Source organism: Talpa occidentalis, unplaced genomic scaffold (assembly GCF_014898055.3).
Source record: "Talpa occidentalis isolate TD23 unplaced genomic scaffold, MPIMG_talOcc4v2.1 talOcc4.11, whole genome shotgun sequence".
Taxonomy (NCBI): Eukaryota; Metazoa; Chordata; class Mammalia; order Eulipotyphla; family Talpidae; genus Talpa; species Talpa occidentalis.
This window is the reverse complement of record NW_023601104.1, coordinates 74,167,106-74,183,020: the sequence shown is the minus strand read 5'-3', so window position 1 is coordinate 74,183,020 and position 15,915 is coordinate 74,167,106. Positions and strand designations below refer to the sequence as shown.

The window sequence follows — 15,915 nt, the reverse complement described above, 5'->3', positions numbered from 1 at the left end:
TTCTTAAATAACAGAAATACTGCTGATTAGCCCTTTTCACCCCTTTGTACATTACTGAATTAACAGATTGGTTCTTGAAACATAACCCAGGTGCCATCTCAAGTTGTAGACAGTCAAAACAAATTCTGCCCAATGAATAGCCTTTGTACTGCTAGTTTCACTTGGTCCCTCACTAAAGGGAGGGATAAAGGAATGCTGTGCCCAACATGGACTCCCACGTCTTCTGAATAGCCTAGGAAAAATTACTTAGAGGTAATCATGGTTTTACTTATTTCCTAGATCAGTGAGTCTGAGAGTAAGATCTGAGCCCTTTAGACTATGAAATCAATTGCTCGTTACTACTCACCATACCACCTTCCTTCCTTATAACATTCTAAGCCCTCTGAAAGCATGTTCTAGTCATCTTTATATCCCTAGCTTGTAGGAGACTACCTGTCCCTGATGAACAAATGAAGACGTTATTATCATTAATACCATCATCCTTAATCCATCATTCACAGAAATCTTCCTTACCTAGACCCGCTCAGCCCCAGGATGACCCCTAGAAGTCATTCCACTTTCATTTCTACTCACTGACCTTGTCCTGTAATTCTCTGAGGAGAAATGAAACTGGCTGTCCATGGAGATTTCCAGATGAAGTGGTGAGGGGTGTATTGATGTCAGCATGGGCATCAACCCAGATCACACACAAATCTGGGCAGTGCCGAGCGTGGCCACTAATAGTTCCGATTGCCAGGCTGCGAAGAACAAATAAAATAATCTTCAAGGCTCTCTGCTTGGCATACATCATCAATAACTCCTCAGCCAACGCAGCTCATACTCTGTCCTCAGGGCAAAGTCAGGGCTACAGACTGAAGCTGGATTTTGATGAGACAAAGTACCTAGGGTTGTAGTTCCCAAAGAATAACCTTGATCAAGTTAGACAAGGAAACATGGAAAACTCTAAAAATTGAAAGTTGACAACTGGTTATCCCTGTAGTGTGGTGGAAACCACTGCTGCCCCCAACCCCTGTAATTTGATCCTGGTCTAGAAAAGGACCTCTAATACTTCGGTGAATGAAATCTAGTTAAATTATGTGGTCTGTATGAAACAGCACACCAATACTGCTTAATAGACCTGAAAGGAGACTGGTAAAGGGAAACCAGGGAGATCATCTGTCAAAATATCAGTTACATTAGGGATAAAAATCAGAAGCAGCATAGCTTTTTGGGCGCATCATGTTAACTTTCTAAAAGTCAATGTTAAAGATAATGAACTGGTACCCCAATTAAAATTTATTTAGACCCTTGAATAAAAAAAAGGCTTATCTGCATGTTGCCTTGTATGTATTAGCATGGCATTCAAATACACTGTTTTTTAGCTTGTGCTTACATTAGTCAATGACCTATTATAGCTGTAGGACTATAGCTGATGAAATTGTGGTTAGAGAGCTGCCCAGCTTCCCAGTAACCAAGTAATTTCATAAGATGGGAAATGCAGCTTAAGCATCTTAGAAAATAAGCCCCCATCTTGGTCAGTAGAACATGAGTCAGCATTTTAAGCTCTGTGTCCTGCCTTGGGCCTTTTTGAGGGATACCATGGTTTAGTGCTAGTGATTAGGACAAATCATCTAGTTTCTCTAGACTTCAGTTTCCTTTTCTATAAAACAGATAATTATCTAGGCCTGATTAAGTTGTTTTGACGATCAAGGTAATAGTGTATGTTGTACTATGTAAAAAGAACATAATGACCTAAAAATGTCTCCCTTTAAAATCTTCAACAGCTGCTCAATTTGTCCAGATATCCGTTTCTTACTAGAATTTTCTAAATAGGCTAGGTTTTAGCACTGCACAGGAGAAGGAAGCAATGACAGGATTGCAATATACATAGCTAAAAACAAAAGAAACACCAACAACTGACAATCACATTGAATAGTAAGACCACGAAAGGATATAAATAGAGCATCGAGCTAGGAGATAGGAGATCCAACCCCTCTGGTTGATATAGCGGAATCTCGGTTGAGAACTTGGGACTAACTACTTCTCACTAAATTTTTACTCCTAATGAGGAATCTACCTGCCTCTGGAATTCTAACAAAGATATTAACTTCTGTTAGGTGATCTGAAAAGATCTCTGAGTACACCTCTGAAAAAGTCATCACAGCTTTCCAAGAAATAAGCATGAACACACTAGTAAAACTGTCTCCTGGGCCTCTCTGGTGCCACAAGGGGTTAAGTGTCAGCACTATGAAGCTATCGGCAGTCACTACAGCATGAGTTCAATGCCTGGCCAGGGAGCTACCCACATGGCACAGCAGACCTCTCCTTTCTCGCCCGCTGTTCCCATCAGCAGTGTATTTCAGTCAATCTGCTTGTTCTGCTCCCCAATCTGTCTTGTGGATACTCTCAATCCTGCCTTCCCACCTCAGCTCTTGTATACATAAATAAAAAATAAATCTTTAAAAAAATAAAATAAAACTTTGTCTCTAGTATCTCATGACTTTAGACATTAAAATACTATTATGTCCATTCTATCCTAAAAGTTCCACAGGGTATTTTATTCTAAGTAAGGAAACAAGCTAACTAATGAACCAAAGCAGTATAGTCCCTCCACCACCCCTGGCTCCCATCTTACCTGTGGTCCCCGCCCACTGTGACACAGCTGTAGCCACCGGACACAGCTCTGCTAACCACCTCAGCTAGCTCTTGGTTGGCGAGGCCCACTGATCGAGGATTCACTATCAGATTGTTGTAAAGGTCATCTTTGGGAACTGGTGTAAAATTCAAATCTCCAAAGTCTTTAAGGCGGCAGCCTGGAAACAAATGGAGGATGGCAATATTAATTATATATGCTATTCCAACTTTTATTGGCCTGGGCCACAAACAATAACTTGCGACAAAGTGCCTATCACACTTACCTTTTCATACTAAAATTTAAAATGTCACAAGATTGACTGGATTATCTTTTCCTTCCCAGCAAACCTGTGGGGTAGATCTTAATAGTGCATACTATATATTTTACAGATGAAGAATCAGGATTTTAGGGCCTCCCTAGTGGCGCAAGGGGTTGTGATGCAACCTATGTAGCTATCCACAGCCCCTGCAGCACGAGTTCGATCCCTGGCCAGGGAGCTACCCACATGGCGCAGCAGAACTCTCCTGACTCACCTGCTGCTCCCCTCAGTGGTGTATTTCTTTTTTTTTTTTTAAAAGATTTGTTTGTTTATGCAAGAACCGGGGTACAGGCCAGATGCGCGGGAGGGTGAGAGGATCCACCAGAGACAGAGTGGGGAACAGAACAGGCAGACTGACAAAATATACTGCTGAGGGAGCAGCGGGCGAGACAGGAGAGGTCTGCTGCGCCATGTGGGACCCTCGCCGGCTGGCTGGGATCGAACTGGCGCAGCAGAGGCTGCGGACAGCTTCACAGCGCTGCGCTCAACCGCCTGCACAACCAGGGGAGAACCTCAGCAGTGTATTTCAATCGGCATGTTCTGTTCCCCACTCTGTCTCTGGTGACTCCTCTCACCCCCCCATACCTCTGGCCTGTTCCCCAGTTCTTGGATGCAAAAATAAATAAATCTAAAAAAAAAAAGAATCAGGGTTTTAGAAAGCAAACACAGAGATGTTGACTGATTTCATTTAACGATTACAAAACCAGCAGCAGATAGCCCAGTTATGCGAACATAAAATGCTGAGAATCGAGTAATATTTTTTCCCCAAGATTTTTTTTTTATTTATGACATAAGAACTGGGGTATAGGCCAGAGGTGGGGTGGGGTGAGAGGATTCACCAGCGACAAAGTGGGAAACAGAACAGGCGGCTATACTGAAAATACACTGCTGAGGGGAGCAGCAGGTGAGACAGGAGAGGTCTGCTGTGCCATGTGGGTCAGCGCCCTGGCCAGGGATCGAACTCGTGCTGCAGTGGTTGGCAATAGCTTGATAGTGCTGAGACTTTAACCCCTGTGCCACTAGGGAGGCCCAGAACCCAACATTAAAAAAAAAAAAAAGTACTATTATAGAAATTGTACTCATAATTATTTTTTTAAATAAAAGGCCAATCAAAGGCCTGAAGCATCCTGAAATATCTAATAGTTATTACTTACCTAGTCCCAGGCACTGTTCTAACTGGTTATATTCTTAAGACTAACAATTCTAGTAGGTAAGTAAAATATGCCTATTCTATAGATGAAGAAATGAAGGTGCCAGAAGCAAGATCCAAATCTAGGCCATTCATCTCTAAAGAGAGAGGGGAGACCTTTTAATTAGGGTGAGATTGGCTTACAATGCGGTATATGATTTAGGGAAATAGGTTCACACCTCAAACATAGGTCATCACATCACACCCACCCCCAAAGCACCCGCAGTCCTTTACCCTAAGACCACTGGGCTCCCTCCCTTTGTCCTCACCCCCTTCTTCCTCCCCTTCTAGCAATCTCCAATCTGCAGTCCTATCTCAAGAGTTTGTTTAGCTTTGGTTTTGTCAGCTCCTTTGTTTATATTCCACATGAGTGAAATCATTCAGCATGTCTTTCTCTTTTTGACTGACTTTAACTTAGCATCGCCCCTCTAATTCCATCTATATCAAAGTATATATTCTTGACTATGCAGTTTGTCTCAAAGGAGTCCTGGATTCCAACATTCTTAATTAATTCCAACAGCCCTTAATTCCAACACTTTCTGAAAACCCAACAAGAAGGGAGTAGAGGGAAGAATTTGACCTCCCCTAAGATCACTGACCATGTGTGTGGGCCTCGCCCCGGGCTGGATATATGTCCTTGTGCACTGGATGCGGCAGCAGTGCCAGGTGACGTGAAACTTGGTGCAAGGCACCTGCGTAGGGCCAGCAAGGAGGCAGACAGACCTGGCAGACACAATCATCCTGCCGAGAGAATGGTGCTGCACAAGGGTAAGACCTTCACCCAGGCTGAAATCAAGTCCAGGAAATGAAATCAAATCAAAACCTGGGCAGGTTTTCCATCACTTCGCATCAGGGTCACCCAACTTCCCTAGTTTCATACCCCTCAACTAGTCTGCGCAGCCAATAAAGGCAAATTCTTCTAAAAAATAACTTAAGGACTAGTTATGTGTTGACAGTAGCTGAAATTATTTTCTCATCCAGGTTTCTCATATTCCAGTGAAATACAACACCAATCAGAACATATTTTCTATCTTTAACATAAGTACCTGTCTTTCAGTCTTAACCATTTATGTTAATAAATTGGATGAATGCCACATTTAGGGTGAAGACCAAATCCGACTCAATCCTATCAAGAGCAATCTGCTCTATCAGAGAACAGAATGTTACCACAGATTGTATCCCTAAGACCTGCTTCTCAAAAGCTTAAGGTATGTTTGGTGGGTTAGGGGGAAGTGATCACAGGATAAAATATTTGTGTTAAAATATTTTTTTTAAAGATTTATTTATTTATGCATACAAGAACTGGAGTACAGACCAGAGGTGTGGGAGGGTGAGAGGATTCACCAGAGACAAAGTGGGAAACAGAATAGGCAGATCAACTGAAACACACTGCTGAAGGGAGCAGCAGGCGAGTCAGGAGAGGTCTGTTGCGCCATGTGGATAGCTCCCCGGCTGGGGATTGAACTTGTACTGCAGTGGCTGCAGATAGCTTCATAGGTTGTGTCCCAACCCCTTGCGCCACCAGGGAGGCCTTTGTGTTAAAATATTTTAATTAAGGCTCGGCAGAACTCTCCTGTCTCGCCTGCTGCTCCCCTCAGCAATGCTTTTTGTCAGTCTGCCTGTTCTGCTCCCCACTTTGCCTCTGGTGAATCCTCTTACCCTCCTGTACCTCTGGCCTATACCCCAATTCTTGTATAAATAAAATAAATCTTTAAAAAAATATATTAATTAAGGGCCTCCTTGATGGTGCAGGGGTTAAAGTCTCCGCACTATCAAGCTATCAATAGCCACTACAGCATGAATTTGATCCCCAGCCAGGGAGCTGACCCACATGGTGCAGCAGACCTCTCCTGTCTCGCCCACTGCTCCCCTCAGCAGTGTATTTCAGTAGATCTGCCTATTTTGCTCCCCACTCTGTCTCTGGTCTCTGGTGAATCCTCTCATCCCCTACACCTCTGGTCTATACCCCAGTTCTTGTATGCATAAATAAATATTAAAAAAAAAAAAAAGATTTTAATTAAGATCAGTTGGATTCATCTTAAATTTAAATTGGAGAAGTTTTGAGCTTTACCTCTTGAACCCAAACTCAAAACAAAGTCAAACTCCTGAAAGAATACAAAAATTTGAGAAACAGTGAACTGGAAAATGGGTATGCAACCAAAAGGGATATTGGAAGCAAACCAGAAAATCTTATCCTATTTTCTCAATTAAAGGAAAGATATCTGCAGCTAAAATTGTGTCTTTTGGTCACTGCATTTTAAGAAAAAAATCATATAAAATATCCAGAACTAGAGAAGATGTGGATAACTGAGAAAAAAGGGCAAATGCTGACGATAGAAGAATCTAACAGTTCAGAGACAGTGGGAACTAAATGGGGGTGGGGGGGGGAATGACCAAAGGAAATATCTAAAAGTCTTTTTAAAGAAAAACCCAGTGTAAAGTCATTATGAACCTTACTAAATCTCAAAATATGGAAAGACACTTTCAACTTAGTGGAAGGTAACTTTAACTTTTGGTCAAGATCAGGTCCTGTCATGCTGGCAACACAGTCTTGGCAACAATTACTAGAAAGTTCTTGAACAGCAGTGCCTATCTGATGTTCCTACTTCCAAATCTATGTTTATCTCTTTACCTTCTTTAGTCACATCAGGTATTTAGGTTCCTATGAGGTGTTAAGACACTGGGGTGTGTTTGGTATGCCAGCTGCATGTTTTGCAATATTAGGTATATAATTAGAAAAAGTTTATAATCTAACCTACTAAAATAATGGTAATATTAACTAATTTTTGAAGACCACTTTAAATCATTTAATCTTCATACACCCAATAAGAAACACTGGGTAATTAAAATTATCATCCCAATGTGTGACTCAAATCTAGTCATGGAATCCAGGACGTAGACTCAGCAGGCTGCTCACTTGTATGTACTTATCAGAAGCTTCAGGAAGCCTAAAAAGTCTTAGAGCAACACTCCAGGGAAGAGAGACTGAATTTCATAAAAGGATTTTGAAGATTAAATGTGTAACTGCTGAGGAGCAGATCACCAGATCATTTCACTGCTTACTCCATTTGCTTTGCTTCCTTGCTCACCGGAGAACCTCTGGTTATTCACTTGGTTTCCCAATTGCCCTCACCCCCGCAAGAAGGCTTCCTGACAGCAGATGCTGGAAGGCTGCTGCTCACCATGACCAATCATGGGCTTGTGCTTTATACCTGCTGGTGAGCATGCGTCTCTGGTTCTGAAAGCCTGCACACACCAAGGCTTCTGTTTCTTGATCCACTAAGTGTCTGGTGGTGGGCCAGACACCACCACCCCAAAGAGATTAGTATCTTGAAAGACCCTGCCTAAGTGGCCGACCCTATCTGACTCCCAACTCTGCACACTAATCTCCACAAAAAATGTCAGGTAAGGACGAGGGACAATGAGTGCCTAAGGGGTCCAAAGAAATTCAGCGAGGCTGTGGACAGAGAAGGAATGACCCCTACAAGTAAAATTTGCACTAGCACTTATATTTTTAAGATTTATTTATTTATTTATACAAGCACTGGGTAAAGTCAGAAGCGCAGGAGGGTGAGAGAATTCACCAGAGCCAGAGCGGAGAAGAGAACAGGCAGACTGATGAGGTACACTGCTGAGGGGAGCAGCAGGCACAGCAGGAGAGGTCTGCATGCCATGTGGGACCCTCTCCCGGCTGCCAGGGATCGAACTGGCGCTACAGAGGCTGCGGGCAGCTTTGCAACCCAGCGCTCAACTGCTGCGCCACCGGGGAGGCCCGTATTTTGTTCTTTTATTCCTTACTGGCAATAAAAATTCTTGGTGAAACTGAGTCAGGAAGCAAAAGCCCCTGACCCTACTCCCTGGGCTTGACTGCTCTATCCTTGCAGATTTTTATGCATTAACATAATCCACAATATTCTTTTACATAGGGCTATTACAGTAGGCTACACTGCTCCCCAAAACCATGGCTCATGTTTGGTTAAGTTTGTTTCTTGTTCATTTAATACCCAGGGTGGATATTCTAAGTCAGCAGGAGGCTTTCCTTCATGCAGTGATTCAGAGACCGGCCCCCTCTGGCTTGGGCACTGCCATACCCAGGGCTTTGCCACCTGAGTGACTAAGGCTCGGTCTCTCCAGGCTCCAGGCAGCAGGAGAGGGAGAAAGCATTAAGAAGGCACACCTCTGCCTTTAAAGCCCTGGCCTAGGAAGACACATCACTTCTGCTCACACGGTACTGGCCACGAATGCAGATCTAACATCCAGAAGAGAATGAGGACAGATTTTGGTAGACAGCCAGCAACCTCAGCCACTATCAGTATCAGTACTTGTAAATTTTACTGCCATGATCTTTAAGTGACCAAGAATTCAAAATACTAAAGCTTATGTTACCAATCATAACTACTGGTGAGCCTAACTATGCTAAGTTCATTCAGAGCTAGATTAGTGAATATATGATACCCTACTGGTGTGGCCTCTCAAGTGCTGTCCCTCTAATGAGGGACAGGCACCCCAAGGATGAGTAGAGCAGAGCCCAGGAATGGTTTCCAAAGAGAGAACAGAACCTGAAAGAAAAAATGGACTTTCCATATTTAGAAATAGTTGAGCAATTTAAAAGAAGTGAAGAGTTTGCATGTTGCAACAGCACAATATGGAGGAACATGAATTATAATCCACAGGCCAGTTTTGGAGGACGGGAGGCAGATGGGAGGTTAATTTCCTGTAAGAGCAGGATGACCCAATAAAGAAGAGAGCTATGACCAATTCTTTATCCTGAGAGCTATGACCAATTCTTTAGTTCAAAAGCACAAGATACAGGCTCACTAATTTTTAAAAACTTAAGAGAAACAGCGGCTGCCTCGCTGGAGGGAGCTGTCCCTTTCTTGAACATTTTGTATTTCAGGTCAACTCACCTGCAAATCTAGATCATTGCTACTCTCTCCTCTCTTCGGAAGGTCTTATAGGACAAAGATGAACTTGAAACTTCAAGGACTCTCATGTCAAAAGGATTTGGAGCCAATTTGAAAGAGCTCTCACTTTCCACTTGCAATGGACAGCCTCACTGTGCCTCTCCCCAGGGCTGGTGATAATGATCATGGAAACTGATTCTGATTTTGTAGACCCAGATATTACCTTTGGCCTTGATAAATCTCTCCAGGTTCCATCCAAGTGGAACAAGAACACAAGTGCAAGTGGAACAAGAACAGAAGTGCTTCAAGAGAATGATGCAACCATGTGATGGGGAAGAATCAAAACAACCCTTCTGACCTTAGCAATATCTGTAGACAGCATTTTATTCCAGGGCCCTGACCACTAGTGAATCCCTGAAAAAAAAAAAAAAAAAGTGACAGGAAAAAAACAAAATTGTCTATTTCCACATACTACCCTGCCAAATGCGTTGGTACATTCTCTGTGGGTATCAGCCACACACTACAGAGGAAGGAATTCAGGGGTTATTTGCTCCAAATGTGCAGAGTAAGCCTGAATCACCCTTGAATTGGATTCACACAAGATGAAATCATGCACTATACTTCCTTCTGTTCGCACCCTAGCAGGTACCAGAACATGCAGTCTTTATCTCCGTGAACTTTAGATACCTAAAGTTTGGGTTTATAATATACACTCAGTGAGACTCCCTTACAAAACAAACAAACATGGGCTAGAAGCAATAGTGGACACTGCTGTATCATAGCATTGCTCAAAAGAGTAAATCAGAATAAAGTCCTATTAAAAAAAAGACAATTCGATGAGTGAACAGGCATTTTGAAAAGCATAAAAGTACCGTGGTCTCCCTAGTGCTCTAATTTACACTTAACAGGTGACTCCAGTCGCTCCCACAGCTCCTAGCAAGTCAGGAGAGATGGTTTTAGAAGTGGCCTGATGCCCAGGAGAGCCTACCCAACCACAGGGAATCCACGGCAGAGTAGTAATTTGGAGACAATTTCTGAATAGGATGGAAATATTTACGACTTGTCAGGAATAAGTCTGAAATCTGGAAAAAAGCAAAGACTTTGAGGTCTCAATGGGTGCTGAGAGAAGAGTAGAGGCTCCTAAAGTTATAGTCTCAAACATGGTACAAGGCACTTGAGCTCTGTGCAAAGGGAAATCCTGGCATTCACAGGGATGCACCTGCTCACTCTTAGAAACCACAAAGTTGTATCTGGAAAAACAGCTTATTGAAAACAAGGCTGCAATGTTACTGGAGATCTCAAGTAAGAAAAGAACACCCGAGTCCACACAGGCCATGTGAATAAACAGAATTTCTCTTATCCCCTAAGATGTGATTTAGGTAATAAACCTTTGATGAGATTGTTATTTCAGTAATTTGCTTACTACCAATGAAATGGAGAGGACTGACTTTTATTTAGTGCATGTAAGTCTTAAAGGCTGTATAACCTCAAGAGTCATGTGTCCTAAGAAATCACCACCTGCTTTCTTAGAAGGAATGTAGTTTGGTGCATGAGCATGTGAAATCACCATAGACCATGCCATGCCATGCAATACACATACTTATTCTCGTTCACTTCTTCAGAGTCCCTGAGCAGACTGTGCCAGTGAGCACTCTCAACACCTCCTTCCTCCCACTCTATTTCCTATCATATTTCCAGAGGCAGAGAAGACCAGAGCTGAGGAAGACAGAGCAGGGAGACTGGCACCAGGGCCTCAACCATGAAGGGTGACCCTGGGCATCTAGACCCATCACTTCATACATGTATACATAACCTGATATATACTAGAGTTAACCTCAAGATCAAATGATACCAGCATGGTGTTAGCACACCTCTTTGTATGAATGTGATCCTTGAGGAAAAAAAATTACAAATACAAAACAAACTCAAACAAAATTTAGTTTAAGAGATGTAACCAAGTTGACCATGTTTCCTGGTAACTGACTCTCCAATACGTATCTCCCTGCCTAAGGAGATCAGAGCATCACCTACTGAAGATGGTCGCTGAACCACACTCATGTCAACCCTCTAAATATCGCCAGAATATGGTGAGCCAGTCAGTCAGCTGATGGCACCCTGCCCTAGCAACCTGGTTCCAGCCCAGGCAGGGGTGGAAGTAAGGAGTCCTCTGGCTTCGTAAGTCTTTGCAACGGAGCCATCTTCCTCATTCAGAACAATACAGTTGAGCTTCTCTGGAAAAAAAAAAAAAAGATCTGCTCTTGTGACAAAAGTTCAAGATTCCAGTGATTGACTACAGGAGGACACAGCCATGACTGCTGGAGATACAAGACTACTCTTTAGAACATGTAATTTTAAATTCTCCACTCTCCCTTGTTGCAGAGAGAGTTAAAGGGAGCTACAACAGGTGCTGGCTAGAGCTGGGGACTACCAGTCCTGCCCTAGAGCCTGGCTAGCACCTTGGGGAGTCTCCCAAGGAGCCTCAAACCAGACAGACCACACTCCACACTACTCTGGGCAAGCGCAGAGCGCACACAAGATGGTACAAGGTGGCTGCAGTGGGCAAGCACCACACACACAAAGGAAAGAATCTATGCCTTTGGGCCTCAACTTCCAAGAGCAGGAATATCTCAGACAGATTCATGTCTCAGCTCCTATCTCACAGTACAGCATCTCCAAGGATGAAGTGAGAGAACCAGGAAAAGCCTCCCCACGCTAGAGGCTACGCATCATTGCAACTAGACGAGGCATCTTTGTGGCTTTTCAATGTTTTTCTTTTCCTTGAAATGGATGTTGTAAACTAAGATTTCTCAAAACGATGTCATTTTGATAAAAACAGTTTCTGGTGAGAAGCAGCACACACACACAAGCCCACTGATTTCTCATTGAAATTACTCCAAGAATCCAGTTCACACACAGTCCAAATGTTCCACATTTATGAAAGAACCTAAAGGGAACGTCAATTAAATCTTGAGACACCAACTCGCTACAAGTCCTAACCAACCACATGGTGTACCCACTTGTGACTCAATTCTTGGGGCACACAAGAAGTTGTTTTCTGTTCTGTTTTCTCTGAAGAGGTGGTGGGGAGGGAGCCAGGAAGATTTGTCTTCTCTTCAATTCTGAGCATTACCACACCTACGACATGAATACACCTTCAACACCAAAGAGAACTGATCATTGTGAGAGAGAGGAACAGTTTATTCAAGGGTTACATTATCTATTTTTTTAAAGATTTATTTTTATATATTTATGCATACAAGAACTGAGGTGTAGGCCAAAGGTGAGAGGATTCAACAGAGAGAGAGTGGGGAGAAGAACAGGAGGATCTTCTGAAATACACTGCTGAGGGGAGCAGCGGGAGAGACAAGAGAGGTCTGCTGTGCCATGTAGGTTAGCTCCCTGGCCAGATACTGAACTCAGACCATAGCGATGCGTAATAGTGCAGAGACTTAAAACCTATGCTACCAGGGAGGCCCAAGAGTTAAATTATATAAACCAACCCACAAACCCCTTAGATTCTGGGCCTCTGATTTGTGTTATCTGTGACATTAAAGGACTAATGCAGCATGTGTCTACAATAACTACAGGGCCATCTCGTGGCGCAGGGGCTAAAGTCTCAGTGCTATCAAGCTATTGCCAGCCAGCCAGACCTCTCCTGTCTTGCCTGCCCGCTGCTCCCCTCAGCAGTGTGTTTCAGTAGATCTGCCTTGTTTTGCTTCCCACTTTCATCCCCCCACATCTCTGGCCTACACCCCAGTTCTCGTATGCATTAAAAAAAAAAAATCTTAAGAAAAAAATTGCAGAGAGAAGCAGCAGGTGAGACAAGCGAGGTCTGCTGCACCAAAGGATCCCAAGGCTCTATTAATACTCCAGGTTAGGGTGACTAGTCTTGTGTGTGTTCTGACTAAAGATCTGAATTAGCATAGAGGATCATCAGCTCATTGGATCACCAGCTTAAAGGCCCTTTCCCAGGACAGCCCCATCCACTCCCTTTATCCATTCAAGCTTCCCAACTTTCCTGCTGTGCAAGGAATAGGGGCTTAGCTTTTAAATTTAGTAATAACACCACACACAAACTGTAACAAAACCAATTTGACCAGAGGCCGAACTGATATAAATAAATATGCCATCTTATGGCATCTTTTTGGTCACAAAAAGATGACCAAACTTTTAAATAAAGACCCCAAACATTCTGGGCCTCCCCGGTGGCGCAGCGGTTGAGCGCTGGGTTGCGAAGCTGCCCGCAGCCTCTGCAGCGCCGGTTCGATCCCCGGCTGCTCCCCGGCCACCAGAGGAGGGTCCCACATGGTGCGCAGACCTCTCCTGCCGCCCGCTGCTCCCCTCAGCAGTGTACTTCGGTCCTTCTGCCTGCTCTGCTCCCCGCTCTGGCTCTGGTGAATTCTCTCACCCTCCCGCGCTTCTGACTGTACCCAGTGCATGTATAAATAAATCAATAAATCTTTAAAAAAAAAAAAAAAAGACCCCAAACATTCTAATATTAGACAATCATTTATATTCATTCATTCATTCATTTTCCAGCCCACATATTCCATTTCAGGATCTCAGGTAATAAGAGCCTGTCTTGGCAGCTCAGGCCATATGGTGGGACTCAACCGTGGACAGGACACCCTTCTGTCATAGGGTGTGTGCAAGCACACACACACACACACACACCCCTCAGACTGGGAGGACGTACACATACCTTGAAGCCAACATGCACATCTTCAGGATATGGGAGGGAACTGCAGTGCCTGGAGAAAACCCACGCAGACATAGGGAGAACATGCAAACTGCACATGAGTGACCCCAGCTAGAAATTGACTTTTTCTCATCAACATTATAACAAAATGATGCTGAATGAAACATTAGTGGAGGACCTGCTAGTAATACCTTTAGGTCTACAGAACAATTCTTAGTTCCCTGAGTCTGGGTTTCTTGGGAGGACTATAGAGTGATGTGGCAGGAGGGGGCAGGACCCAGATCCTAATCCAGTTGAGAGATACTAAGGTTTTCAAGTTAGGAAGTGATAGAGCAAATCTTCACTGTAAAGCAAGTGCTCTGGTGGCCTGTGGGACATAGACTGGCTTAAAGAAGGGCAGTCCCACCCAGGGACTATAAAGATAAGGCAGTAGGAGGGAACTGAGATTCCAGCAATACTTAGAGGGGGTGTGGAAGAAAGATACGGGGATGCACGCCAGCTTTCTGACAGAGACAGATACTACAGAGATAAGACCAAGAGGAAGGGAGTAGAGGAGATGTGAAGCTCAGTTGGGGATATGCTGGCACCAAGGTCTTAGATGCTATCCTGTTGAAAATTCATGGAAACAAATCAATTCTGGGCAATACTCAATGAATAATAATCACCTCTGATGGAAGTGCATACTGTCACCTAAGACTGAACTGCCAGAAAAAAAATGAACCTGAATCTGACCAAGGCTCCAGAGCCAGTTATTAGTTTACAGGAAATATTCAGGACAAAAGAACATACCATAGAATGTCATGAGGATGTGATCTGCAAAATTCAGACTCTACAGATGACCTAATCTCGTCTACAAATAAACAGCTAGGAAGAGGGAGTAAACACAAAACAGGGGAGGGACCTATAAGGACTTTAGAGATATGAATCCACATAGACCTGATTTGGATCCCAATTCAAAGAGGAAGGGACAAGGAGAAGACTTCTTGTCCTTTTTGTTTCAGAATTTCTTCCTCCATCCTTTCCAAAGGTGTGTTAAGTTTCCTTAATGACTAAGCCTCTTGCCAACCTCACAATACAATAAGGGTTCCTCTAGAACCTGGGAGTCATCTTCTTGAAATGAATAAGCCTAGATTAACATTTTTTAACTTTTTGTTATGGAAGTTTTGAAACTAACAAATGTAGAGATGGTAACATAATGAATTCGAATCACTCCATGTCAATCATCAGCACAGTGCACCTCTATGTCTTTTTCTTTTTTTAAACTGGAACTTTTTTTAAAAAAAAGATTTATTTATTTATACAAGCACTGGGTACACTCAGAAGCACAGGAGGGCGAGAGAATTCACCAGAGCCAGAGCAGGGAACAGAACAGGCAGACTGACGTAATACACTGCTGAGGGGAGCAGCAGGCACAGCAGGAGAGGTCTGTGCACCATGTGGGACCTTCACCGGTGGCTGGGGATCGAACCGGCACTGCAGAGGTTGCGGGCAGCTTCGCAGCCCAGCGCTCAACCGCTGCGCCACCAGGGGAGGTCCACCTCTATGTCTTTTGAAGCAAATCACAAACAGCATATTGTTTTGCCTGTAAAACTCTGGTATATATTGGGGCCTCCCTGGTGGCACAAGAGGTTATGACAAAACCTATGAAGCTCACTGCAGCCACTACAGAACAAGTTCGATCCCTGGCCAGGGAGCTACATACAATGGCGCAACAGACCTCTCCTGACTCACCCGCTGCTCCCCTCAGCAGTGTATTTCAGTAGATCTGCCTGTTCTGTTCCCCGCTCTGTCTCTGGTGAATCCTCTTGTTATAGGACAGGGAGAGGGGCAGCCCAAACCCCGCAAACCTGCCTATTCTACAGGGGTTCTGCCATCCGCCGCATCAACACAAAACATATGAGACTTTAATGGGAAGGAACTTTAATAAAACTAGGAAACAATACAGGTAAGGCAAAGAGTCTGGTTTCTAAATGAAGCACTCAAAGTTACCCGTCCCCTCGTGGGTAAAAGTCCATCCATATGGGAATGGCCCAGAGCAAGGCCCCAAAGCCTGCCACAAGTCTAAAGCATCTTCCAGTGGGGACCCACAGAAAAGGGTCAGAAACAACCAGACAAGCCCGGAAGGAAAAGAGCAAAATCAACATCAAGATAAAAGCTGCCATTGTCACCTCCCCATGGGTCTCACCCACA

General features: G+C 43.8%; 1 protein-coding gene across 3 annotated transcripts in view; it reads right to left on the bottom strand.

Annotated features, from left to right (window-relative positions):
• Nucleotides 1–15,915, bottom strand: part of ARG2 (arginase 2) — a 47,518-nt gene that overhangs the window by 7,306 nt on the left and 24,297 nt on the right. For all 3 annotated transcript variants that reach the window (XM_037503546.2, XM_037503544.2, XM_037503545.2), the window contains 2 exons: nucleotides 2,615–2,792; nucleotides 578–737 (listed from right to left, as the gene is read on the bottom strand). In XM_037503546.2, the coding sequence (XP_037359443.1) occupies nucleotides 578–737; nucleotides 2,615–2,792 (338 nt within the window). The remainder of the gene's footprint in view (nucleotides 1–577; nucleotides 738–2,614; nucleotides 2,793–15,915) is intronic.